The sequence below is a fragment of the Esox lucius genome, chromosome 20 (genome assembly GCF_011004845.1).
Source record: "Esox lucius isolate fEsoLuc1 chromosome 20, fEsoLuc1.pri, whole genome shotgun sequence".
NCBI classification, from domain to species: domain Eukaryota; kingdom Metazoa; phylum Chordata; class Actinopteri; order Esociformes; family Esocidae; genus Esox; species Esox lucius.
Window position 1 is genome coordinate 2,620,597 of NC_047588.1, and position 27,527 is coordinate 2,648,123.

Sequence of the window (27,527 nt, forward strand, 5' to 3'; positions counted from 1 at the left end):
AGAGTAACAAATGTAGGCAGAGGAAATTTGCAAACCCTTGTGAAACGAGTCCTTGGAGCATCTAAATGTCAACAAAGTAATATATATATATATATATATATATATATATATATATATATATATATATTAACAAATGTACTTTTAATTTTGTCTGGGTAATACAGTTGTACTCATAAGTTTGCATACTCTGGCAGAAATTGTGAAATTTTGGCATTGATTTTGAAAAAACGTCATTTATTTAAGGATGGTGATCATATGAAGCCATTTATTATCACATAGTTGTTTGGCTCCTTTTAAAATCATAATGATAACAGAAATCACCCAAATGGACCTGATCAAAAGTTTACATACCCTTGAATGTTTGGCCTTGTTAAAGACACACAAGGTAACACTCAAAGCTTAAAATGGCAATTAAAGGTTAATTTCTAACACCTGTGGCTTTTTAAATTGCAAGTAGTGTCTGTGTATAAATAGTAAATGAGTTAGCTCTCATGTGGATGCACTGAGCAGACTAGATACTGAGCCATGGGGAGCAGAAAAGAACTGTCAAAAGACCTACGTAACAAGGTAATGGAACTTTATAAAGATGGAAAAGGATATTAAAAGATATCCAAAGCCTTGCAAATGCCAGTCAGTACTGTTCAATCACTTATTAAGAAGTGGGAAATTCAGAGATCTCTTGATACCAAGCCAAGGTCAGGTAGACCAAGAAAAATTTCAGCCAAAACTGCAACAAGAATTATTTGGGATACAAAGAAAACCCCACAAGTGACCTCAAAAGAAATACAGGTTGCTCAAGAAAAATACAGTGTGGTTGTTTCAAGGAGCACAATACAATGATACTTGACCAAAATTAGCTGCATGGTCGAGTTGCCAGAAAGAAGCCTTTACTGTGCCAATGCCACAAAAAAGCCTGGTTATAATATGCCCGACAACACATTGACATGCTTCACAGCTTCTGGCACACTGTAATTTGGAGTGACAAGACCATAATACAGCATTGCAAGCTCTATGCTTGGAGAGGGGTCAACAAGGCCTATAGTGAAAAGAATACCATCCCCACTGTGAAGCATGGTGGTGGCTCACTGATGTTTTGGGGTGTGTGAGCTCTAAAGGCAATCTTGTGAAAATGTATGGAAAGATGAATGCAGCATGTTATCAGAAAATACTGGCAGACAATTTGCATTCATCTGCACGAAAGCTGTGCATGGGACACTCTTGGACTTTCCAGCACAACAATGACCCTAAGCACAAGGCCAAGTTGATCCTCCAGTGGTTACAACAGAAAATGGTGAAGGTTCTGGAGGGGCCATGACAGTCTCCTGACCTTAATATCATCGAGCCACTCTGGGGAGATCTCAAACATGCGGTTCATGCAAGATGACCAAAGACTTTGCCTGACCTGGAGGCATTTTACCAAGACGAATGGGCAGCTATACCACCTGCAACAATTTCGGTGCCTCTAGACAACTATTACAAAAAACTGCAAATTGTCATTGATGCTAAAGGGAACTAAGGGTATGCAGACATTTGAACAGGGATCAGTTCATTTTTCCCCTTTTTTACCATGTTTTGTTATATGATTGTGCCATTCTGTTATGACCTACAGTTGAATGTGAATCCCATAAGAAGTAAAATACATGTGTTTTGCCTGCTCACTCATGTTTTCTTTACAAATGGTACATATATTACAAATTCTCCAAGAGTAAACTTTTGAGAACAACTGTAATTTGTAATCCTTTTGAAGAATTTGAAGGAGAATAAACCATCCTATACATTTTTATCTCTGTAAATATCTTTGTAAATACAGTTTAATAGTCTACATGTTGTGTATCAAATTGTCATTTTGTATTAGGGGCAAGCCCAGTTAGAACCTATGTCCACTTTCCCTGGTCTACGACAGATCTGAGATTGGTCTAACTTCGCGCAGGCCCCCAGAAACGGTTAGATTTACAATAGACTGTTGCTTACACTTACCCCAGAAGGGGGCGAAAAGCAGTTTTTGAACTGGTTTAAAGAGACTGTTCGAACTGGAGGATGCTGTGGCCTGACATTACATCGCCGCATACATAATTTAGAGGCGCATAGGGTTTCGCGCGGTAGCCATGGCGGCGCCCATTGCGCATTTCAACGATGAGTGGCACGATTTTAACGAGTTTAAGCCGGCTTCAGAGCACATGATGCGAGTAAATCGAGTAAACTTGTTCGTGGAAGAGGTGACAGGCGCTCTGGAGGATAACCCTGAGCTCAAAAACAGCTTCTCGGAAGAATTTGGCAGCTTCAAGTCCATGGAAGATCAGGTGAACGATTTCGACGAGAAGTTGACGGCGTGCTTCCAAAATTTTAACTCCGAAAGAGAAAACATTGCCCCTTTGAAAAATATTACCGAGGATACAACATTGAAGAACGACAAGTTAGTATGCAGTCACTCCTGTCCAAAGTTAGCTTGTTTACATAGCAGACCCTTTTCCTTTATAGCATTGTACCAAATGTCACGTTTCGCTCTCTATACAGTAATTGCCGTCCATCCATGCTGTCACTATTGATTGTGGACGCACGCTATAAATACTAAACATTGCATCAAATAGGCCTAGGAATTTTCATATAACACTGATAGATTAACAGTAATGCTTGCTAGCTACATTTATCTAACTATAATATCTATGTCTACAATATTTATTTTCTTGTTATTTCGGCTAGTGAACTCAGAATTCACATAATCTCATTTAACATGCCATTGTGTTGTCCTAAATATAAATATGACAAGACGACTCACTTAACTCTAGATTAGAATGTTGACCCAAATACACTTCCATGGAGTTTATTTTAGGTAGGACAATTCACGTTTAGACTCTCCTAAAAGCTGAGTTGGGCCCGTCTAGTTGATCCCTGATCTGTTTATGTAGATTTAGTAATGCTAAGGTTTAACTGGTCCTAACAACTTTAAGACCAGTTAACTGATAGTTATAGATGAAAACTGTATGTTTTCTGTAAGGGTGTGTGTGCTAAAGAAACAGGTGGCTGGGTATTTCTACTGACATACCAGCACGTTACACTTTTCCTAATCAAAAAGCCCTTTAAATGGGCCATATGTAAGATTTGTACTGTACTACGAGCATATTATGCAAGCATGAATGACCAGAAGACATCTGCAGTTAATTTTGTAAGTTAATGTTACAAATATGTTTTTCTACAAATTTGTTTGGAGTGCCTGAGATATTCCCCATTTAAAATTCCTTGCTGGTTTGTCTTTCAGTTTGTATTGACATCTAATCTATGCAATCTTTACAATTTTTATTTGAAAATGATAGCTCATTGACCAATGAAGCTTTCATCTCTAAAGTATTTCAGATACTTTGTTTTTGCTTTGGGATATGTATAAAAATACTATGCCCCTTATTTTGGATTTCAGCGGTTGTTAAAATTTTGTTGGGGCTGTCATGTTTCTGGTTAGCAGGACACCAGACGAGGATTTGAACAACAATCAGAACAAAGACAGGCTACAGCAAAAACAAAACAGACCCTTACAAGGGCATATTTAACTGGAGCTTCCAGTAAAGAGAGCTGATGAACTTGCTTATGATTCAGATTTTCATTCATTTCATACATACACTTATTTTACTAGGTAAGCAGACTGAGAATACACTCATTTACATTCACTACTTGGGTAATAGTTACTAGGGGAGGGGACAACAACAGGATGTGTCCACACTCACTGCGCTGGGACATTGGGATTGCTTTAGGTTGGAGGAAAGCCTCCTGCTGGCCCACTTACTTGCAGTGGCATCTGGTTTCACATTCAAGGACCGATTAATTTCAGAGGCAAGCGAGCAGTGGCGTGCTGCTAGTTAATGTATGCCAAAGCCGTGTCAATCGTTAGATAGCAATTTAATTCAACACTTATGGGAGATTCTGGAGCAATTATGCTTTATAATGTAATTCAGACATTTGTTTTTCCAGCCAAATCCTTCCTTTCTGAAATAGTCATAACCCTTTTTAAACCAGTAGTGCTGCCGTAGTATCAACAACAGTCAAACTCATCTTATAGCTGGCAGATTTGCCCTCATTACAGCATCCAAATCTTTTAATTCATGATAATCTTTCGTAAGCTGTTAGTTACCTTTTTGCCATCTGTTCTTCATTGACTAATATTTGGCAACATAAACAGTTATTTTTTTACCAGGTAAGTTGACTTAAAAAATTCCCATATACAGCAATGCCGTAGGAGCAATTAGAGCTATCTGCCTTCCTTATGGACAGAACAAAGTTTTTCGCATTGCTGACCAAACATTTTGGTTAAGGGTCAGATTCTCTAAACGGTAGCCTACCTGCTGACAGAGTTAGGTGTCAGTGTCAAATACATAGACTATTATTACAATTTTGACACCACTTCTCTACATGATCGATCATCCTTCAGATGTTGAAGTTACATTTTATTTGTCCCTTATTTCTTCTACAGGATCTGGAATGCTCTCACAAATAATTTTGGCAATGTCGTGGCAGTGGACTGGAAACAGTCTCGAACCCGGTCCCTCCATCTCCCTAAACTAAATCTCAAAGACAATCCAGTGAGTTAGTATGCTCTTTCTTTGGACAACCCCCCCTTACCCACCCACCCAGCACACTCTCTCCAACCCTCTCCCAACCTTCTGGTCTGATCTATTTATCTCTCCAATCTGAAATTCAGAATTCATTGTGACAGGATGTGTTTTGATTAAATCCCCTCCCCCTGCCCTGATCTGTCATTTCAGAGGGCGGATGATGTAACGTTTGAGCTGTCTGATGAGGAGGAGCTGAGGGAACAGATGGACATGCACACCATCATCGTCTCCTGCCTCAACAACGAACCCCTCTTCACTGCAGAACAGGTAGGCTTCCCACCACATACACTGGCCTAAACTTCATGCAAGGTCACAACATAGTTAGCATCTAGAATTCTTTTACATTTCACAGTTGCTTTTATAGTTTGTTACCATATCCTATCAAATATTACAACGATTTAAAACAAAATTAACAGTTAAAATGTAATTGTGGGCTAACCTGATGTTTCAGGCTTAGTTTTCATGAAACATTTTAATTCTGGTTTTTAGTATGACAGTTCTTTGCGTATTAATATTGTTGTATTTTACTGGTAAGCTTGTTTTCCTCTTAACTATTCAACTCTGCTATTGAAATTCTTGATTCTCTAGAGGCACCTTACCGTACCAATCTTGGCCATGTAAGTAACTCTTGTAGTTTTAATTGGCCTGTTAGCCACTCTGATCAATCTCCCACTAGACCATTTGTCCAATTTCGAGGGACAGCCTGGTCTAGATAGAGTCTTGGTGGTGCTGTACACATTAGCCCTCTTAAATAAGTAGTTATTTTGCTACCTTCAGTCTCTAAACGATGAGTTCTCCCACAAATTACACTGTTAACGCCTTTACCTGAGCATGCCATGCACACGGCTAAGTGCTACATGCAAGCATATGCTTTGAGGCAAATCGTCTGGGTTAAAGTCAAAGAGTGAGAAAAATATTGTATTTTACTTAACTAACCACAATTAAATAGTTTTTCTCTTGGTCCCTCCCAACCCTGCTTTCCTCAGTTAACATTATCAGATAGGTTAATATTACATATGATTATATATGTGATATGATATTTCATGTTGATGTGAAAGTGAACAGACAAAGGCATAACTAAACACATGGCTTTGTCACATCCTGGCGCAGCAGGCTTTTCGGTCATTGTATTTGGTTTTAGTTGCAACCTGTAATGTTTGATCTAGTTTAATGTTTTTTCAAATTGTATTTATTTAAGTTCGCTGTTCTCCCTGCAACTTTTTCCTGCTCCCTCCTTCAGATGTTAAAGGGCATTGGTTTGGTGAGAGACTTAAGCATTCATTCATTCACTGAAGGCTAAAGTTTCATGTATTTGTTGATTCTGTAGAAAGGACTTGAATATTCTCAAAATTCTATTAAAATTCTACTCTCAAATGTTTACATATGATGATATAACATGACATTTTAAACAATAAGCCTGGCCAGCCTAGTTCAGCTGGCCCCCAATAAAAAGCACTCCTGAGATTCCGGGTAACCCACATGAAAGGCTTTATCTTTAACAACTGCACCACAGAGCTATATATATATGCTGGGTGAAATCCTAAAACATAATTTGAAAATCCACAAGAAATAGTTGCAATATAACACTAAACAGTTTCATTTCAGGATTCCTATAACATAGCTACTGAAGGTTGTAGTCAGGGAAGTTTATGTCTATACTGAACAAACCCTGTTTTGGCACTGACCATTTTAACAGGTAATTAGCCATTCATGAATGACATTGATACAGTATCTATCAATATAGGTGACGATAACTGACTTTTTTTTTTTTGTCAAGTGAAAAGTCAAGAGAATAGTGTAGCCAGGGTTTGTCTATCCTGAACAAATCCTAATATCCACCAGAACTGTTGTATTTTAGGCTTCCTATTACATAGCTACTGAAGTTTGTGGCTAGCGAAGATTTTGTATGTCCTGAACAAATCTTAGGCATAATGTATTTTGACTGTGATGGGAATTGAACGTGGGGTCTGTTCCATAGTCTGCGTTTTTAACCACTACGCTATTTTATAAGACTCAGTCAGTCAGTGACATTCGCTCTTCTAGACCGGCTCCACTTAGGTGGTCTGGCAAATATTTTAAGTTGTTTTTATAACACACACTCCTTCACACCTGTTTGTTTTTTTACGATTGTCAGTCAAAGCGGTGGTAGTGTGGTGGGCCCAGTCAGTCAGAATGACGTGATATATACACCAATGCCTACTGTTAGCAAGTGGATGAAAGTTAACAAATTCAAGGGAAGGTGGAATATATTTACTGAATTAATGTTACCAACGGAAAGATTATTTGGCCACAAAATGCTACATTAGGCTGTGTAATCTAAGGCGGTTGAAAGTGCAGAAAGCAAATAGCATATAGCTGGCTAGCTTAGCTAACTGGCTTTTTTAGACTACTCCATCCAATAAACGCAATGTTATGTGTTGAATAAATATAGTCTTCTAGTTCTGTAGCCGAGTTTTGCGTGTCTACCACATGCACACTCTTTTGTCACACGAACAGCCATTTAGCCAATGTTCATGTGAACTACACCTCCTTTTGTGCATTATGTTATAGCGCTCATTATGTATCGGTAGTTTTTAAAATACTCTGGTTAACCAAATACAAATCAGATAAAAATCCCTACTACACATGGGGAACTCAGCACAAGATGAGAATGAGATCATCGCATTTCCTCACACTTTAGGAGTCACATAAAAAACATTTATTGCAAAGTTAAACAAGCCACACAACAATGCACAACAAATATGTATTTTATGACTCCCACATTGCTCCATAACAATTATTATATCTTGTAATCAGGACATGACCCTAGAAAAATACTGATCAGAGAGCCTGCATTACATTCTGAGTTAAGCAAACATTAAAGACCCTGGTAGGGGCCTTTGTACACTGTCATTTTCATTATGCATGTGGTACAGCAGTTTCCCCCCAGTTTTTCAAAAATAAGCTTCAGACCTCCCAGAATAAACTGGTCTGGATTATTTTGAAAATCCCTCCCCATACTCATCTTAAACCCTCTCATTCTGATGAATTGACATGGCTCAAAGGGTCAGATTAAGTATGAATTGTCCATAGCACTGTCCCCAAACATCTGTAATTATTTCTGATGTATAAATTACACCTACCATTATTCCACAAGAGGGAGCTCTACTCCCTGTGTTCCCAGTAGACACACTGATCAGCCATAACATTATCACCTGCCCAACATTGTGTAGGGCCCCCTTTTGCTGCCAAAACGGCCCTGACCCGTCGAGGCATGGACTCCAGTAGACCTCTGAAGGTGTGCTGTGGTACGTTTGCAGCAGATCCTTTATATTGTGTAAGTTGCAAGGTGGGGCCTCTATTGTTTGTCTAGCACATCCCAGAGATGCTCGATTGGATTAAGATCTGGGGAATTTGGAGGCCAAGTTAACACATTCGTTGTTGTTCTTCAAACCCTTCCTGAACCAATTTAGCTTTGTGGCAGGGCGCATTATCCTGCTGAAAGAGGCCAATGCCATCAGGGAATGCCGTTGCCATGAAAGGGTGAACATGGTCTTCAACAATGCTTTAGTAGGTGGTACGTGTCAAAGTAACATCCACATGAATGGCAGGACCCAAGGTTTCTCAGCAGAACATTGCCCAAAGCATCACATTGCCTCTGCCCGGCTTGCCTTCTTCCCATAGTGCATCCTGGTGTCATGTGTTCTCCAGATAAGTGACACACACGCACCCGGCCATCCACGTGATGCAAAAGGAAACGTGATTCATCAGACAAGGCCACCTTCTTCCATTGCTCTGTGGACCAGTTCTGATGCTCAAGTGAGCATTGTAGCACTCTCAGCAGTGGACAGTGGTCTGTAGCTACGCAGCCCCATAATTTGGCCCTTGTCAGAGTCGCTCAGATCCTTACACTTACCCATTTTTCCTGCTTCTAACACATCAACTTTGAGGACAGAATGTTCACTTACTGCCTAATATATCCCAGCCACTGACAGGTGCCATGATAACGAGATTATCAGTGTTATTTACCTCACCTGTCAGTGGTCATAATGTTATGGCTGATCGTGTATGCCTGATGGGTAAAAACATACCTTTACTCTGCTGCCATTCTATGGAACAGGTATCCAAACGACCTAAAACTGTCTTGAATTTTAATTATGAAATATTAGGTAAATCAAAATTGGTGATGATACAGTCAACTAATTGCTACATGTGTAATTGTGTGTATATACATGAATGGATTATCACATGAACTGCATGATATGAAGGTTTTAAAATGCTCAAAATGTTATGGAGTGACTTTGGCTAAAGCTAAAATACAGCGAAGCAATATCTGGGCACAGGACTTTACAGAGACAACTGACATTGAATGACCCGGTGTGTGTGGTTAAAATCAGGGCAGGGTCTCACCTTTTAAGATAACAGTAAGTTCTACAAATGAGTTGCAGTCCAAGTAATGCACCATGTGGAGATATTCCATGTTAAGTCCCACAGGTGGAAAATACCATGTGTTATAGGTGATTGAGGAGATAGAGGAAATGATGCAAGACTCTCCTGACCTGGAAGCAGAGCAAAACCACCTGTCTCCATTAGATTTCTCCATGCTCACACTGGACATCCAGCGCTCCAACCCCAACCATTGCTCTGAAGCACGTGAGTATACAGTATCTATGTCTGTAAGGACTTGCGCCAATGGTTATATGGGAGAGACAAAATGACAGAGGAAGAGGGAAAAAGTATAAGCGCTGTCATATCTGTACCCTTGTGTGTTTGTGTATGTATGCAAGCAGGAGTGAGGAGCCTCAGTGTAGCAGAGCTGAATGAGCTGCTAGAGGAGGTGGAGATGGCCATCCGAAGTTACAGTGAGGAGCTGATACAACAGCTGGCCCTAAGGGATGAGCTGGAGTTTGAGAAGGAGGTGAAGAACAGCTTCATCTCTGTCCTGATAGATGTACAGAACCGACAGAAGGAACACAGGGAACTACTTAAGAAAAAGAAGAAACTAAAGAGCGGGATGGGAACCCTGCAGGGCCGACAAGAGAGAACACAAGCACTCGGATCTGTGAGTGACATTACGCTGTACAAACACACCCGCACCCGAGCGCATCATCTAAATATTTTTGTACCAAAATACAGCTTTTTTCCTTGCTTTGTGCGATCTTCATTTACTTGTTTATTTTTGGTATATTCAACTTCTAAACATTGCACCAGACTCTTCTATTCTGTTGGTTTCCTATTTGTGTGCCTGTTCCTTTGCCTCACTTTCTTCCTTCATAGAGATTCAGCATGGAGGGAATCTCCAGTGCAATTCAAAATGGCTTCCGGCAAACTTTTGGAAGTGGTGGCACAGAAAGACAGGTGCTTATATTTTTCCTTTTCTCTGTTTCTCTTATCTGTGCTGTATCGTTTTTGGGGGTGAAGAATATCAACCCCTGCTGATCCATCCAGCCGTTAACTGAATCTTAATTAGTTGCAGTCTCATCTGACCGTAGGAAATGGCTTGTTCCTTCTCGTTACTTTACTTTTTAACCTTTTAGCATGTGCTTATTATCTCTCTTTTTCTCTGTTGTTTATCTCCCTTTGTCTTGCTTAGTATCTGACTACGATTATCCCGTATGAGAAAAAAGGAGGTACTCCATCGTTGGAAGATCTTCAGATTCTTACCAAAAGTAAGTAGCCAACGTAATAAGTGGAACCAGTCAGGTGCAGGGCATTTATCCTCCGCCCAGCATCACACAAATCCTAAAGAAGTCCTAAATTGTTCTGGGTACAGGGCAACGTCATTTATCCAGTGTTACAGATGTTTGATCTCATTGCCCGTCTAAGATTGGTTTGCGCTTCATTTGCAGTCCTTCAGGCTATGAAAGATGACAGTGACAAGGTGCCCAACCTCTTGACAGACTACATTCTCAAAGGTAAATACACAGATTTGCACGTTTGTACATTAGGAGGCCATATTCCAGTCCAGTCATACTGTTGTGTCTGCATTTTTACATGACTGTCTCCTGCCAGTGATTAGATGTTTCAGGGGCCTCATTAATCAACCGTGCGTACATTCCTCACTGAAATTTGGGGCACATTGGGATCCTAGGATTTGATTACGTAACAAATTATTAGAATTTATCAAGTGTTGTGCATGTTTCCATTGATAAATCAGAGTGAGCACTTGAGTGAGCATTACATACTTCTGTGAATTGCTGTGTGTTTTATTAATGTTGGAAGTCAGCACTATTCCATGTAAAAAATAGCAATATTTGTTGGAGGAAGAGTTTGAAAGGTTCTCACACACATACAACAAATAAGAATCCAAGGAGGCTAAGATTGAAAAACAATACATAATTTCCATTTCCATGCATTACAAAATTTATAAAAAAAATAAACTAAAACAATAGCAAATGTTTTTTAATATTAAATAGACTACACTAGCAGTGTAGTGTAACCAGTCATCTGGAAAAATAAATACATTTCCTGTAATATGATTGTAGTTATCCTACATAATGAAAGTATACTGAATGAACAACAATAGAGATGCTATGCAATCTTTTTAGGAACAGTAAGTGCATCTGTTTTATCAACATGTTTTTAAATAAATGTTTATAATTCCCATGGATCAAAAATTATTGCAGTACAATTACAAGTTTTATGGAGATACGCACACTTCCCGCAAAGTTCAAAGTTGAGGAATACCAACCATTGGTGGAAAACTGGTGCAAATGTGCATACACTCCTTGATAAATAAAGTCCCAGATGTTTTGTGTTCTTTTTAGAAAGAAGCACTCAAAAGCCAAATAAGTCCCTGAATATTCTTCCTAAATGTATTCAACTTTATCAATTTCATAGTAAAAAAATTGTCAACAATTTGTAAGTGCATTTGTACAGTATCTTAGAAATCTGTAAGTGCGTAAGATCCCATTCTCTTTAAATTTAATTTTCCTAATGTTCTGTTGCATTTTATGTGTACGGGATAGAACAATTTACAGATTTCCTACATGCCTTTCTTTTATTTTTCTGTTCATTGTCTCGCTGCATTGTACATGCTAGCTCTGGTGTGAGCCATGGACTGAGGTTTGTGACACATTCACAGACACTGTTCACTGTGTGTTGTAGTTCTCTTGCTGCGAGGGCACTCCCTGTGGCCACTCAGCTGTATTGTAATGTAACTTTACCCTACCCTTGTGTCCTGTCACTGCCCTGTCCTCCTCTCATTGTCAAACTGCTACAATTAATGGTATGGTTGATATATAATAATGATATGTATTCACTAGATGATTAAACTGAGGGGATGGTTTGAAGTCACCGTCTGTGATGAGGGTACTACTTGTGATATCGTGTTAATAACTACTACTTCTTGATTGGCTGCTAAGTTAGGAACATTTCCTGTCAATGTTACAGTATTTGTTCAACAGTGACAGTGGTATTCAAAATAATTGTAAACACTTTATCAACACTTCCTCCATGAGAAGCCTGTTGTAAGATAAAAGCATAAAAAGGCTATAAAAATATGAATTACAGACTACACATAACCTAAACTAGATTGCCATGCTTGCAAGATATTATGTAATTGATTTCTAAGACTGTTGTTAATCAATAATTTCTGCTACTCCCCTTGTAAATGTTAGAAATTTGGTGGTGACTTCTAAGTCTTTTATTAACTTAGTCATAGTTTCTTGGGTAAACCTCATTGCTGCTCACCTTGATGTCACAATGTTAGGTCTCACATACAACCTCGCTTTGCATAACCCTTTACATTCTGAAGTCATTCCACGTAGAGCTTAACACTAGGACCGCCAAATGCCTTTGGGAATTGGCTTTGAGTTTGTAATTAAAATAAAAAATTCGAATTTGAAAGCTACACCCTCCTCCTTCCATGACTTTTCCTAAATGGGGATATATTCCATTGTTCCATTGTCAGAATTCTAAACTGCCCTGTTTTCTGACTTAATCGGCCAACAGCCCATAGCACTTTAAGTTGGTACCCAGGCAGCCCGCTTTTGGTACCCAAATGGCGCTAATCACCCCTCACTGAATGCATGATGTAAATGGATGAATGTGCGATACTCCTAAATGAATTCGAACAAACTTACAAATAAAATACAAGATTTCCATGACCATTCAACAATTTAATTAGGCTAACATTGAAATACAATAGAAATGCTATAGGCTACTTGACAATTCAACATACAGCTCCTGAAATAATTAAGAGACCACTGCACCTTTTTCTTTCCTTTCCAAAAAAAAGTTGAAAAGGAAGGTTTTGAGTGAGGAACAGAAGCGTTCAATTTGCAGTGGCCTCTTACTTTTAACCCTTCGGTTCCTCACTCAAAACCTTCCTTTTCGACTTTTTTGGAAAGGAAAGAAAAAGGTGCAGTGGTCTCTTAATTTTTTCCGGAGCTGTATGTATCACATGTTACCGTTTTTCAATAAGAGATTCTGCTTGTTGTGTAGGCTAATTCATCAAATGTAAATCAAAATATTTTAAGGAACGAAATAACAGACAACCTTTACCAATAGCCAACTACCAATTCAACAAAGGTATTACATGTTACTGTTTATCTGCTTTTTTTTTCTCTCTCCTATCATCTCTCTTTACATTTTTCTGCTTATTTTACTGAAGATTAAGATTCTACAAATCTAACTAACTATTCACAAAACTAAATACCAACGATCACCAATTATCAGTTCAGCAAATGTAATTCACGTTACTGTTCATCAATACAATCAAAGATTGCTTCTATATTTTCATATATGCTACTGTAAATCACTCTTTGAAATTGTGTACATTAATACTTTTTTCAGTTGTTAAAAAGTACATGTCTACCTCTGTAACCTCAATGCTGCTATCCCTGCATTTCAGCTACACACGCCAACTTGCAACTTCAATTTGCACATTTATACACCCAATTTTTTGCACATTTCTGGTGAAATACTAAATGCGTTTTCGTTATACTGTACTTGTTCAATGACAGTAAAGTTACATTTAATCTAATCTAATGAATAGCAATGAAATAGTAATGACGTCAATGGATGAATGGGCGATAACCCCCTGATCAACCCAGACACACCTACAGTATGCATGTGACTGAAGTGTAATGATGAAGAATGATGATAAGGGTAGACATTTTATATAATCTGAAATTGTATATAATCAGACAACTCAGACACAATTTACAGTATTTAGTTCAAAATGGCAAACAGAACCCGACGATTCGACACCCTGACAGCACTGCAGGTGATGCTAAATTTAGATGAGATTGAGTCAGAGAAATATATCCCGAAATCGAAGTCTCGGATGTTGGGTTTTCACCTAATTCTGATAAAGAGCCTCCAATGCCTGTGCCTCCTAGCAAAAAAAACCAAAAAAAACAACAGCAACCGCAAATTCCTCTGCAAATTATCCTTTGATCATCCTTTTACTCTGCTGATCGAATTTATATTTTTAAATGTTGTTATTCATATATGTCACGGTGTGGTAAGCAAAGAGCTCAGGCGCAGGATGAATGGTGAAACAAGGGTTTACTACACAAGGGCAGTTATAAGCTGTAGTAGTGAGGATTCGGTGTGAATAATGATGGGAACTCTGTGGTGATATGATGTGGAACAGGTGTGCGTAATAGTGGAGAGTCTGGGGTGTTCCGTGAATGCGGTGCTAGCAGCAGGAAAGATGGACAGTGGTGGTTAATAGGCCGGCGACAGGGAGCAATGTAGTCAAGATTGCCCGGAGGGAGCCGTGATCTCTGGAGGCACCGTGACAGTGTAGGCTACTGTAAATCATCCTTTTACTCTGCTAATCAAATTTACAAATACAAATGAATTGAATAATACACTGCAATACACTGTTTTTACTTGGAGGCTACATATCCTTGGGTCGATCAATTTTATTTCTACGAATTAACTGTAGCCTAAGTGTTATTCATTCTTTGTAATTTTTGGTGCTTATTAGGCAACCGGGCTTTAGGCCTATGTACGGCTATTCATGTGTCCATTCTTTGAGCATTGCATAACTGGCTGATTTAATGTCTGTTATTTTACCTTGTACATCATCAAAATGAGATCAAAATGAAAACTAAATTTGAATGGATTTAATTTGAATAATTTAAGTAATTTTCATTTTGTACATTTGTACGGCCTAATAAACAAATTATAATAATATAGTCTGTGTTCCTAGAAATAATAATTCTATGTATTCATTCTCTAGTAATTTTTTTCGTATGATAAGACCTTAAGTAAAAACCTTCAGGTTTTTTTCGAATTCATTAACCGCTTAAAACTAAAACATTCTGTGATTCATCATTTTTTCTACTATTCTATATTGTCTGAAAGGCCTGGCGGTTGTAGTTGATAGATATTGGGCATGAAAAGTAGCTGAATTACACAATGTATGAGAGTATTAATGATCTCTGTACGAAGGACACTAAGTAGGAAATATGATGCCCCATTTCTGATGATTTCCACACATCCTGTCCATACCTCCTGATAGGAGTTTTCCATCTGACTGTCATAGACCCTATGAATAGACCCATGGACCGTAGGTTGGCACATACCATTGTGAGGAAACCTGTCTGTACCTGATGATATGCATGTATTTTAGTTCTATTCTCTTGTTAGAGGAGTGGTTCGTTATCTTGTGCTATATGAGGTACCGTATCACAAGCAGTTGGTATCTACTACTGAGGGGCCTCACACAACCTGATAAGCTGTGGAGCCAAGAAACTTAAGAAGGGACACTATTAGGCCATGTAAGGTTAGGATGTAGAATACACGTATGTGATTGGAAGACAGCCAGATATAGGTGGGGATGTGCTGGGACATAAATACTGTGTCCACTTTGTAATCATTGGAGAGAGAGAGAAATGAGAAACCGAAGGGAAACATCATAGACTCATGCTGAATAAAGATGGATCTCCCCTGACTTCTGGTTGCATTTATTTTGTTCATGGATCAAACTTGGACAGAATCTAACAGTATGGTGCCGTGACCCGGATAGATGGATTTGCACTCTGAATGGTGAGTCAAACCACTCTAAAAGAACAAGTCAGTTAAATCAGCATGAGTATCCAGATGAACACATCTGGAACAATAAGAAGACCTAGAAATGAAAGAAATAAATTTTTTAGGCAATGGAAACCTGTGGTTTCCACCTGTGGACTTACGTTGACACTGAAAGATGTGTTCTTAGTCTTAGTCCAGAGATTCCACAGAAGAAGATAAATCTTCGTTAAGTCATCTAGAAGTCCTTGCTAAATCTTCCTTGTTGTGATGGGAAGTACTTACTAGACTGAGTAGTAAGTGACACATGTGTAAAGTCCTAATATAGGCCACTCTTTAGTGCAAAGCTTCGGTATTCATCTAGAAGTCCTTGTTATTTGGATAGCAGGTTGACGCGTATGTAGTAATAATTTAAATCTTGTACAAGTAAGGGGAAGAAAAAGACGTCTTTAAACAACGTGGTAAATACAGGGACTGCAGCCCTCCCGTTGTAATTTAGAAAATGGTGAAATCCTTGGCCTATGAGATCAAAAAGAGTTTGAAAATAGATAACTGTCACCAAGAGATAATTAAAAAATATGCCATTGTTCCAGAAGAAGATTTTTGGAGTTTTTTTTGATATACAGAAAATATGGGAAGAAATTCAAAGAATGCCTGATGAATTACAAAAAACACAATGGTCGTTGATTGTGTTATCAGAAATTGAAGAATGGATTGATAAATTCCTCAAAGATAGAATGAGAAAGAATGTGTTCGGGCGTTGGCTGAACAAATGGCTGAACTGGATAAGTTGGAAAAAGGAACTGGAAACGTTGAAAGCAGGAACAACATCTAAAGACACTCAAAGCCCATTAAAAAAGAAATCAGGATCATGTCACTATTGTGGAATCATTGGACATTGGCAGGATGAGTGTCGCAAGAAGATGAAGAACCAAAAGAAAAAGACAGGATGCACAGACAGTTGGAACATGAGACATTCTACCCACATTCCGATCAGCAGCAAGGAAAGTTCTCCCATGTATGGAATTCAGGAATCAAAGACAGAGGATTTCCTGGTGATACCGGGAACTGACGTGAGCTAATAATCATTGATTAAGAGTTTTAAATGTGTTTCCAAAAATGTATCATACCTAAATATTGAGTAGAGCTGGAACTTATCAAGGAAACCTGATCACTTCCCTTGATAATGACCATGCTTATTCAAGTTAATATTAGTTTGAAAGCACTTTGATGGTATATAGCATGTTTTAATAAGCATTGGAAATAGCCTGTTTTGTTCTGTCATGCTTGAACATGTTTTAATAGGTATTCAAGGAATAGCCTGTTTTGTTGTGCTTTGTCATGTTCACTATGTAAATTTAAATCAAACGTATTTATTGCATTGATGATAATGTTTAAAACCGTAAGGCCTCAAGGAGGGTCTCACTACAGGCTTTAACACGAGGATACATCTAACCCTTGTGATAAATTAGAAATTGGTACAATGATGATTTTGTAATCTAGTAAAATAGTCTCATGGTTTTCTTACAAAAGGTTAAAATATTGTGTTTTCTCTTTCCTTATATATTATATCAGTGATAGAATGAAGAATCCACATGGTGATAATCTTTAATGTTAAGAAGACACGCTGTGTCCCATGAGGACTGAATATAAATCCAAAACAGCCATAAGCCTTTACAGAGGGTTTCCCCCAAGTTGGAATGCATGTGTGTTGTCTCTCTCTCTCTGCCTTGTCACAGGACAACTGGTGAGAGGGAAACAATACACATAGGGTAATAATTTTTTTAAATAGACACGTGGCTTTCCATGTGCACTGAATTTGGTTCTAATATATGTTATAAATTGGTTTTAGACAAAAGATTGAGATTACAGTCTCATGTGAAATTAGGACAAAAAGGGTGAAAACCGCCAAAAGCGAGTTTTTCCCCTACAATAAAATTGTATATTTTATTCTGAATTTGCTTTGGTTAATTAGGAACCGTTTAATTTGTTCTCTAGTTACTGAGATGACATATGTGTTTTAAAGAACAAAAGCTAGATACTCAGTTCTAAATAGGTTGACTGACAAAAATAGACTAATCCTGGGTTCTAAGAGCAGCACAGGAGGGAGGAGTGCTTGAGCCAATTCCCCCACACACTGCCCTGTGTTAGAATACATAGGCTTACTTGGGTGGTCATGTCTGTTTTCGGTTTAGTCATAATTTGTATCAATGTTTTGGAATGTCCACAAGAATGTTAAGTAATTGTATAGATATGACAAGCATATTTTTACAAACTGCACACAATACTAGAGATAAGTAAGACAATAAATCTGAACCTTCATTTAAAGGATATTGGCTAGGTTGAGAGAATAACATATGGTGCTACTGACAGTCTGAGGACCATGTACAGATTTTTAATACATAGAAACCTAAATTTCATACACATTTTAAATAATAATTTTTGCCTTTATTCATGGCTAACTATAAGTGGGAAAAGTCAAGGGCTCCAGGAAGGAGGGCAGACCCCTAGGATGACCCCAAACAACCTCTCCCATTAAATCAGGGCAGCCTATTACTAAGGGTTCAAATTGAGTGTTAAGACTGGTCTCAACTGTGGTTATTTCCTCAAAATAGGCATATTCAGTTTTGGGATAGTCAAACATTAGGTAAAGGTTAGACCCATTTTCCACTCAATAGTTTTAATATAGGAATTTATGGACTACAGTGAGGGTGGAGACCAAAAGTCATCCTCCATTGTTGATGATAGAGTAATTCTGATGTCAATAGAACCACAGATGTGGTCAAAATATAAGTTGTGATTTAGTCTTTGGCTGACCGCCACTATTTGGAATGAAAATGAATCAAAGTTGGAGAATTTTACTTAAATGTAGAAGGTCAATTAAGACATTGTTTGTCACAAGGTAGTTTGGTCGTTGCCTTTAAAAATGCTAAATTTGGGTGCTGTAGATATGCTAATACAATCGCCCTGGTGGTTGCAGTAGATGTACCACTGGAACTTGGGCTGGAGTTTTTCTCTCCTAAAATTTAGTTGCTCAGCATATCCCTTAGTGGGCTAACCAATTTAGTTAGGCATGTGCCAAGAAACTTCAGGATATTATAAATGCATGATAGCCAATTAAAGAATTTGAGAGCTGTTTAGCTCTGTAAGACGAATGTGTCAGTGGGTTATATGGTTTATAATTCCTTCGCACAAGACTGTGTTGCACATTGATGTCTTTGATTGTGTTAGTGAATGTTTGTGTTTATAACATTTCCACTTTGTTGTTTTTGATGAATATACAGTACGAAACTCCATAACAAATGGATTCTAGATCCATCCCTATTACCAAATCTTTATTTTTACATGTCCGTCCCAAAATGATGGCCAGTGTGGGTTCAGGATGGCGCCTCCTGTGGCCGTATTCGCCGTGATTCTGCTTTCACTCATGGTGTCGCTTTCCATTGACTTAATGAAGTGAAAGCAGGGGGGATGTATGATATGATAACTGATTATGATTGGAAATAGTTGAGCTTAGGGCTCAAAGCAAATCAAATTGTACTTATAAGGAGTTACATGAACATTTAGTTTTTTTTCTGTTTGCATAGTTATAATGGTGCACTGGCATTTGTTATGTTTTACATCTTCCATTCCTTGGATTTGTTTTCATTTGTTTATTTGTAAGGTCTAACATTTTAATGGTGGAATATATTAGATCTTACCATTTTTGATTTGGTTATGCATAGTCAAGTCTGATCAGACAACGGAATCTCATTCTACTGCTAGGTGCTATCCAGCATAAATATAGCACATTGAATGAAACATCAACCAAGCCCGTTCTAGATGGAAAAGGAAATTTGACATGGACTTTTGAAACTTGTCTATGGAACTTCTGAGATCCCCAAGTTTTCAAGACTGATCTATTGTCTTCATTGTTGGGAGTTGACGGAACCAGACCAAGTGGATGAAAGTCAGATGGACTGTTGAACCACACTAATCGTTGTTTTGCAGTTATACTTTCAACAGATCAGGACATCACAACCCCCTTTTTTGATGATACATCACGTCACTGACTGGACACAGGCAACTGAGTGTGTGAGTACCAGCAACATGTTCAAGAAGGATTTCTACAACTACACTGGTTGAATCTGTTCCGAATCCTCCTTACCAATCACATGGCAGAACGATGCCAGGGTCAGATCACTTGGCTTCACATCCCATTTCCAGATGAATCATTGACAGCAAGATGAGAGGAGAGTCCAGAGGGACTCCACATACTATAGGTCAGAGTACCACGGGCCAGTTGACTGGAAAGGTCACATGGTCCCATCACAGTAGAAGACACTGTTGTGGTGTTAATCTTGAAGTAGTGAAGTTTTGGAAACTCACTACTCCACTACACACCTACACTGACTTGTTAGAACAACCAGGCAATTTGGTGGGTCCACATCACACTGACTGCAATAGCTGATATTGGAACTTTACATCACTGATGCAAGACAGAGAAGACTGAAGACTAGAACTACAGGACATTTGATGGGAATCCAGCTTCATTCTTAACAATCAATAGTTTTCCTAAATTGACAGATATTTTGATATCTTATGTATGTATGTATGTTCATTCCTCACAAGGCAGGTAGAGGACTACATATGATCACTACCCAAACATTGGTCATTGATACTTGTCTTTTTATGAAGCTGCATAATAGTCATAATTACAACAACTGTCCTGATATGTTTAATAGTGCCATATTCCTTTTCAAAAGGTAGAAACTGTCACTAGTACATTCATTGGAGTTGAGTGTTGTGTTACGTTCAGGATATGTTGGGTTGTTGGTATGATGTTGACGCATGACTCATGATATGGACAAGGGGGGACTTTGATTGTTTAAAGGGTTTATTGTGAATGAATTATGCATTTCATTAATATGTCATGTTAGGTCTGTTTCTGTTGGACACGGGTTAGACTGATAGTAGCCTGGGACTTGATGTGTATGACAAAGATCGATCACAATGGTTATTGTGATTGCAGTACCATACAGTGCTATGTGCCAGGGCAAGCTGTGTCCATTGCATCTTATTTTCATTTCATTTCAGGAATAATAAAGCCTCATAGGCCAGATAATCCTTTTTATTATTTTTATTTATTGTTTTTTAACCAAAGTGTTTGGACCTTTTCAGTTCATTAGGAATTGGACTGTAATTTTATTTTTGCTATTTTTATCAACATGTAATTATTATATGTTAATCATTAATGTGTGAAGGGGGGACTGATAGATATTGGGCATGAAAAGTAGCTGAATTACACAATGTATGAGAGTATTAATGATCTCTGTACGAAGGACACTAAGTAGGAAATATGATGCCCCATTTCTGATGATTTCCACACATCCTGTCCATACCTCCTGATAGGAGTTTTCCATCTGACTGTCATAGACCCTATGAATAGACCCATGGACCGTAGGTTGGCACATACCATTGTGAGGAAACCTGTCTGTACCTGATGATATGCATGTATTTTAGTTCTATTCTCTTGTTAGAGGAGTGGTTCGTTATCTTGTGCTATATGAGGTACCGTATCACAAGCAGTTGGTATCTACTACTGAGGGGCCTCACACAACCTGATAAGCTGTGGAGCCAAGAAACTTAAGAAGGGACACTATTAGGCCATGTAAGGTTAGGATGTAGAATACACGTATGTGATTGGAAGACAGCCAGATATAGGTGGGGATGTGCTGGGACATAAATACTGTGTCCACTTTGTAATCATTGGAGAGAGAGAGAAATGAGAAACCGAAGGGAAACATCATAGACTCATGCTGAATAAAGATGGATCTCCCCTGACTTCTGGTTGCATTTATTTTGTTCATGGATCAAACTTGGACAGAATCTAACATAGTGTTAAGGATCCCCCTAAAATGCTCAAAGTGAAGCACTAGCTACTCAGAACTATTGAGATCCATTTTTCTCTCTGGCTGATTGAATAGTCTATTGAGTATAACACACATTGAGTATAACACATTCCACAGTGTTTGGAGTTCTTTACATCATTTTGCTTATCAAACTTAGATGCAGGTACTTCATTTTAATTTTTTATATTTCACTAATTCAAAATGTTTTCTCCACCCAATCTTGTTGTACATTTTATTGTGTACTTAGAATTTTCCTGTTGTAGCCTACCAGGCAGTCACACCAAGCATCAGACATGCTAATTTATAAAATACATTTCCACAGTGCTTTGCCCAACATAGACTGGAAGGACAATACCTGCATCGAGCTGTCATGTCAACAAGCAAAATGAAGAGGACTCTCACTGTGGATTTTATTTTTTATAAGCACACTTAATTTATTCTTTGTTGCATAATGTTTTACCTCAAGTTGCTCCTTTTTATCAGAACCCCTTTGTTGATGTTTATAACTTATTCAGTATTGTCTGTTTGTTGAGCATGGTGATTTTACAATCCTTGTGGTATTTGGCAATTTATAATTTTTTTACTTTAAGTGCAGTGTTCATTCATTGTGTCAAAGTCATAGGAAAATACATTTTAGTGCAGCATCTACATAATGTGGCTGATAGGGTGCTTTACTGACTTTGGCCCTGAGATGATGAAAGCTACAGTATTCATATCCAAAGGGTTGTCTTGAACAGATAAACGCCCCCTATAAGCAGTGGCAATATCACGGAAAGGAGAAAGTTTAGGTTGGTCAAAATATGATAAAATACACTTAATTGAACTAACATTATTCTGTACAACAATATTTTTTACTTGTAGCTAAGTTGTAGCTACCATTGTTGTTTGAAGGAACTAGAAAGAGAACAGAACTATAATAATTGCTTAGCACAGATGTGACGACTAGCTATGCATGAGTGAATAATCACATTTTAACTGGGTCTCAGATACTCAGTTGAGCCCTGAATTGTCATACAGCCCAGATCTGGCCTGACTGTACTCTACAACACAGGAGTACACTCTAGCTACAAATATGGGCATTCTTATATTTAAATAAACAAGAAATGTAGCTGCCTTTGTCTTTGCCTCAGTTTTTGTATATTGTAAATTATTTATTTTGAACCAAACGTTATTATACAAATCTAACTATCTGCTGCATCATTATTTTTTTTAATTTTATTTTTTAAATAAACTGACTGTCAGTGGTAAACACAATTAGCCATTGTTTCATGATATGAGTGAGTCAATTCTTCTCAAAGCTTATGATTATAATCAAATTATGATCAGTGCTTTTGGTTACTGGACCAACACTAACCACTTGGCTTTCTGCTGTCCCATTTACCTTTTTAAATGTTACTCATGAGGAAGCTGGTCTTTTCTGTTTATATATATTGCATGCTAGCCACACATCCTTAATATGAAATTAAATAATGTCAATGCCAATAAGGGTTTGCAGTGGTGAAATCACTTCTGGGCCCTAATTACATCTAGGCCCTAATTACATTTTTGCAACGCGATGGTGTGGGTCTTTTGTCATACCTTGTTTCTTGTTTAAGGGTACCAGGTTTATAGACAACATTAAGTGCCCTTTCATTTAGTCAAGGTACAATACATTATGGAGAAATACATTCATGTTTTTAAATGGTCACCATTTGTGCATGGATTGCATTCATTTGTTTTGTTTTGGGGGATTTATGCTTCAAAACTTGCTGCTGCAGTGACATACCTGCCCCTGCCCCTGGGATAGTTACTGCCACAGCTGCTTCCATGGATCCATCCCATCAGGCGAATGACATCCAGGAAGCAATGATTTCTTGAATCATGTGGTGGTAGATGAATTGAAGATTCATATAATTTATAAATCAGCAGTTGTCACAAAGTGCTTTTACAAAACACGCAGCCTTAAACCCCAAGGAGCAAATAACAGTAGTGTTGAATTTCAGTGGCTAGGGAAAACTCCCTAAGAAGGCTGAAATTTAGGCTGTGCTGGGTGAACATATTAAGAGTACAAATTGTAATAATTAATAAATGCATGTGGGCTGAGTCCATAATCTATTTAAACCTAGTCCAGGTCGGAAGCATGACCAGGTGGCAGGAAATCAATCCACCCATATTGCCAAGCATCAACCAAAGGAACACAGACTAACCGCAAACACCCTGAATGAGGGCAGATTATTGCCAGCAGACTACAGCACAATTGCACAGCTGCGCAACAGAGAGACAACAACAAGCCAGTGACTCCACCCCCGAATGGCATTGGAGGGAGGGTATCCCAGTGGCGATGATAGCCCACCTGGCAAGACAGCAAGGGTGGACAGTGTCAAGCCTTTCTGGTCACCTTCACGCCCCTGGGCATGACTACACTTAATCATAGACCATGCTGTAGAGATGAGTCTTTAGTAGACACTTGAAAGTCTGTATTTCTAACCTTAACTGGCAAATCATTCAACAGTAGTGGAGCTCTATGAGAAAAGGTTTGTTTAGAAATTCTACATACAACTAAAAGGCCTGCATCTTGCAATCTAAGGTTACCTGAAGGTATGTATGGCTGGATCATTTCAGCGAGGTAAGTAGGAGCAAGTCCATGTATTGATTTATATGTTAACAATAAAACCTTAAAATCAGCCCTAACCCTAACAGGCAGCCAGTGTAAAGAGGCTCTTACAGGAGTAATGTGTTCAAATGTTTTAGTTCTAGCAGCCGTGTGCAGCACTAATTGAAGTTTATTTATTGATTTATCAGGATAATCGGAAAGAAGAGCATTGCAGTAATCTAATCTAGAAGTAACAAAAGCATGGATCATTGTATAAGGCCTGGGGGCCTGTAAATAGTAGCTATGTTAAACGATTTATCAGCCTGGTTAACTTTCATGAGTAAAACTTCAAAATAATGAAAACCAGTGATTTAAGAGAACATTTATATTTACTGTCATAAATATTAGCAACACACCCTCCTTTTTGGGAGGCACGAGGGATATGATCACTAGTATAGCCAGGAGGAGAGGCCTCATTTAGGACAGTGAATTCATCAGGCTTTAGTTATGTTTCAAACAAGCCAATAACATGTAATTTATGATCAGTGATTCATTCATTTACTGGAACTGCCTTTGGTGCAAGGGACCTAACATTTAGGAGTCCCATTTTGAGATGCAAGGTAATAGTCATTTTTATTTGTGACCGAGGTGGAGGAAGACTTTATCTTAATAAGGTTGCTATTGTTAGCACTACTATGTTAAACTTTTTTCAGGATGGAACATGGAATGAGTTGCGCAAGTCTGCTGTAGAGCTCGTCACCACCCCTAGCTGGGAGAGGGCCAGAGACAATTACTCAATGCCGACACATCTTTCTAGCTAGTTCACATGCTGATGCTATGTTCTGCTTTGTAACCTCTGACTGTTTCATCCTAACGTCGTTGGTGCCAACATGAATAACAATATCTCTGTACTCTCTATACTTGCTAATTTTAGACTTCGCTAGCACAAACCCCAGATTTGCGACTACGTCGGTGGCTCTGCCCCCCGATAAACAGTGGCTGGCTTACTCTTTAGTCTAATACTGCGGGTAATGGAATCAGGGCCACCGGTAGTAAATGCCTGCCGATCATTCCCCTCCGAAGACAGCTAGGGCCTTGACTCCCACTCCAGTGGGGAAAACCTGTTGAAAATCTCAGTCGGCTCTAGCAATGACACAGGTTTAATTGGTCGACGGCATTTCTTCCCAGTGACCAAGAGAAAGTTCTTGCACAGCTGCAGGAGCTGTGCCAGGGGCCAACAACACTATCACTTCTTCCTGGTGGCATTGACGCAGTTTTTTCCTGTTTCTACACTAACATAATCCTTGCCTGACTTTTGCGTCTGAAGCCGAGTCTCTAACTCTGCTATCTTTACCTGAAGACGATAGTTCTCCTCCGTGTTGAAACTACAACAACTACAACGATAAGGCATAACAATGATACTTAGCTTCGGGTGTTCAGGGGCGAGTAATTCTGTTTATGTCCAAATAGAGTCCCGGTGTAGAAAGGTTGGGTAAAAAGTCAATAGATAAAATTTTTGCGTTGGTAAACTCTTTAATTAGAATTTAACCAACTAGTTTATATAGAGAAAATTTGAAAAAGTTTGGCAAGTAGCCAGGTAAGTAACAGTAAGCAGCATACAGCATGTCAACATTCCCACAAATGTGAACAGTAAATGTTTTTGATAACCAGTCACCTGTAGTGGGATTCTTTATAACATGGACATTACTCAGGTTTATGCTCTAGGGTCAAGATAATGTTTTCTGCGTTTTTTGAGTCAAACATTTCATGATCCAACTGTAGCAGCAGAGGCGTCGCTAGGATCACAATACATTCAGGGATTAGCCCACCTACCCCGCCCGGGACAGAAAGTACAGGGTTTTGAATATACATGCAGAAAATGTTGATGTACTTGCTGGTGGCCTACACGTCTACATTGTCATAATGCGCGATCGGAATTACAGATGAATAGATCAGGGGCTATTTTTTTTGTTGTTGTCAATTATAGATCCGGGTCTATTCATAAAAGTTCTGGGGCTATAGCCCCAGACGCCCAGGCCACTGTGTAGCATCATTTATACATTTATTATTTACACCATTTCAGCCTGGTTGGGAAAATACTTGGTTACATTAAAATCACAAATCTATTGCCTGGTTCAGACATCAGAGAAACTGATATGTGAACATGCAACAAAGACAAATCAACCCTATCTTCTTTACCAATAGTTTGTGCTTAACCCCCTCAGGCAGACACAACCGGGTTCCTCACTGTGGACAGATGTAAATACTCCTTCATTCCCCAGTGAGTCACACTCCTAATAGTAGTATTTAGGAGAAGACCATGTGATACACCCATAATAAAAACTCTGCGCAAACTGAAGTGTAACTAAATGCATGATATTGTGGACATTTATCTGTAGTGTTTGGATTTTCTCTGTTCCCCAAAAAGGGCAGAATACACTGATATGCTTTATTGTACTGTACAGGTTATGGGTCAAACTTAACAAAGTTTGTAGAAATGACAGTCCTGGTTGCATGTGTGATCGCGAATACCTCCGCGTGTGCCAGTCACCAGCACAACGCAAGTTTAAATTTCGCGGAGTTGGCGCTTAGGCAAAAGCCAGAAGAGTGGGCCTTGCCAAAGAACCACATTAACGACGCAATGAATGCATACACCCAAGTGTACACCCAACAAAGCAAAACCTGGTGTAGCAAAACTTCCAGGTTAACAACAATCCCGATCAAATATACAAATATTCCACCAAGGAATACACAACGCAGCCAATCGGATCCTTCATGCACAGGGAATACTAAAATGGAAAAATGCTTTTACTAGGTGTCGACCACAACCAGATAGCCACAATTCAATATCCGAAAACCATTATATACAGGAGCAATCTCTACTCCATCTCACAGTCTAACTGCTAATTTAACTGCTTAAAATCCTGCACGAATCGCCCAGGGAAGACAGCATGGGAGCGTTACCAGTGCTAACAGGACACGGGACAATGGCGGTTACTTAACTACAGTAGCTATAACTGAAACACCTTGAAAACTTCGATTTACCATACTTTCTCAAACCCATCAATCCTTACACACCGAAACCAACCACCTAGTTTACTAAACCCTATGAAATGGTATAAATCCTGTGTACTCTAAATATGTCAGAGAAAAAACAGGGCTGTGTTAAGGAATGATCTCACCGGTTGATGCTCTCTGGGCCATCTCCTCTGACAGTCAGCACAGTCTTGCGGGAACACTACATAAACAGCAATCATCTTGATTCCCACGGGTATCTTCCCAGATCCAATGTCCAGTTGAATGTCTAGTGGTAGCTTCATAAATGTAAACGTAGCGGTTAGCATAGTCTCTTCCTCAACCCCGGGTCTGCAGTTTTCTTTTGTCTCAGCCGATGCAAATACCGGCTTGGCCAACAGAGATTACGGATCTGGTGTGTTCTTCTCCCCCCTTTTGGACCTTTTCTTGACCCGCGTAGACACTCTCAACACTTCTAAAGTT

The 27,527-nt window shown here is 38.8% G+C and overlaps 1 protein-coding gene across 2 annotated transcripts; it reads left to right on the forward strand.

The window, feature by feature from the left end:
• Positions 1 to 1,924: 1,924 nt before the first annotated feature.
• fez2 (fasciculation and elongation protein zeta 2) lies at positions 1,925 to 22,570 on the forward strand. 2 transcript variants are annotated; one of them, XM_010864253.4, is made up of 10 exons: positions 1,925 to 2,413; positions 4,460 to 4,568; positions 4,752 to 4,868; positions 9,098 to 9,233; positions 9,371 to 9,642; positions 9,858 to 9,938; positions 10,174 to 10,249; positions 10,430 to 10,495; positions 11,622 to 11,645; positions 21,780 to 22,570. In XM_010864253.4, the coding sequence occupies exons 1-9, from the start codon at positions 2,106 to 2,108 to the stop codon at positions 11,630 to 11,632; spliced, it is 1,176 nt and encodes a 391-aa protein (XP_010862555.1). In that variant the 5' UTR covers positions 1,925 to 2,105; the 3' UTR covers positions 11,633 to 11,645; positions 21,780 to 22,570. The 2 variants fall into 2 exon arrangements, with proteins under 2 accessions (XP_010862555.1, XP_010862553.1); XM_010864251.4 differs by lacking the exon at positions 11,622 to 11,645.
• Positions 22,571 to 27,527: the final 4,957 nt, after the last annotated feature.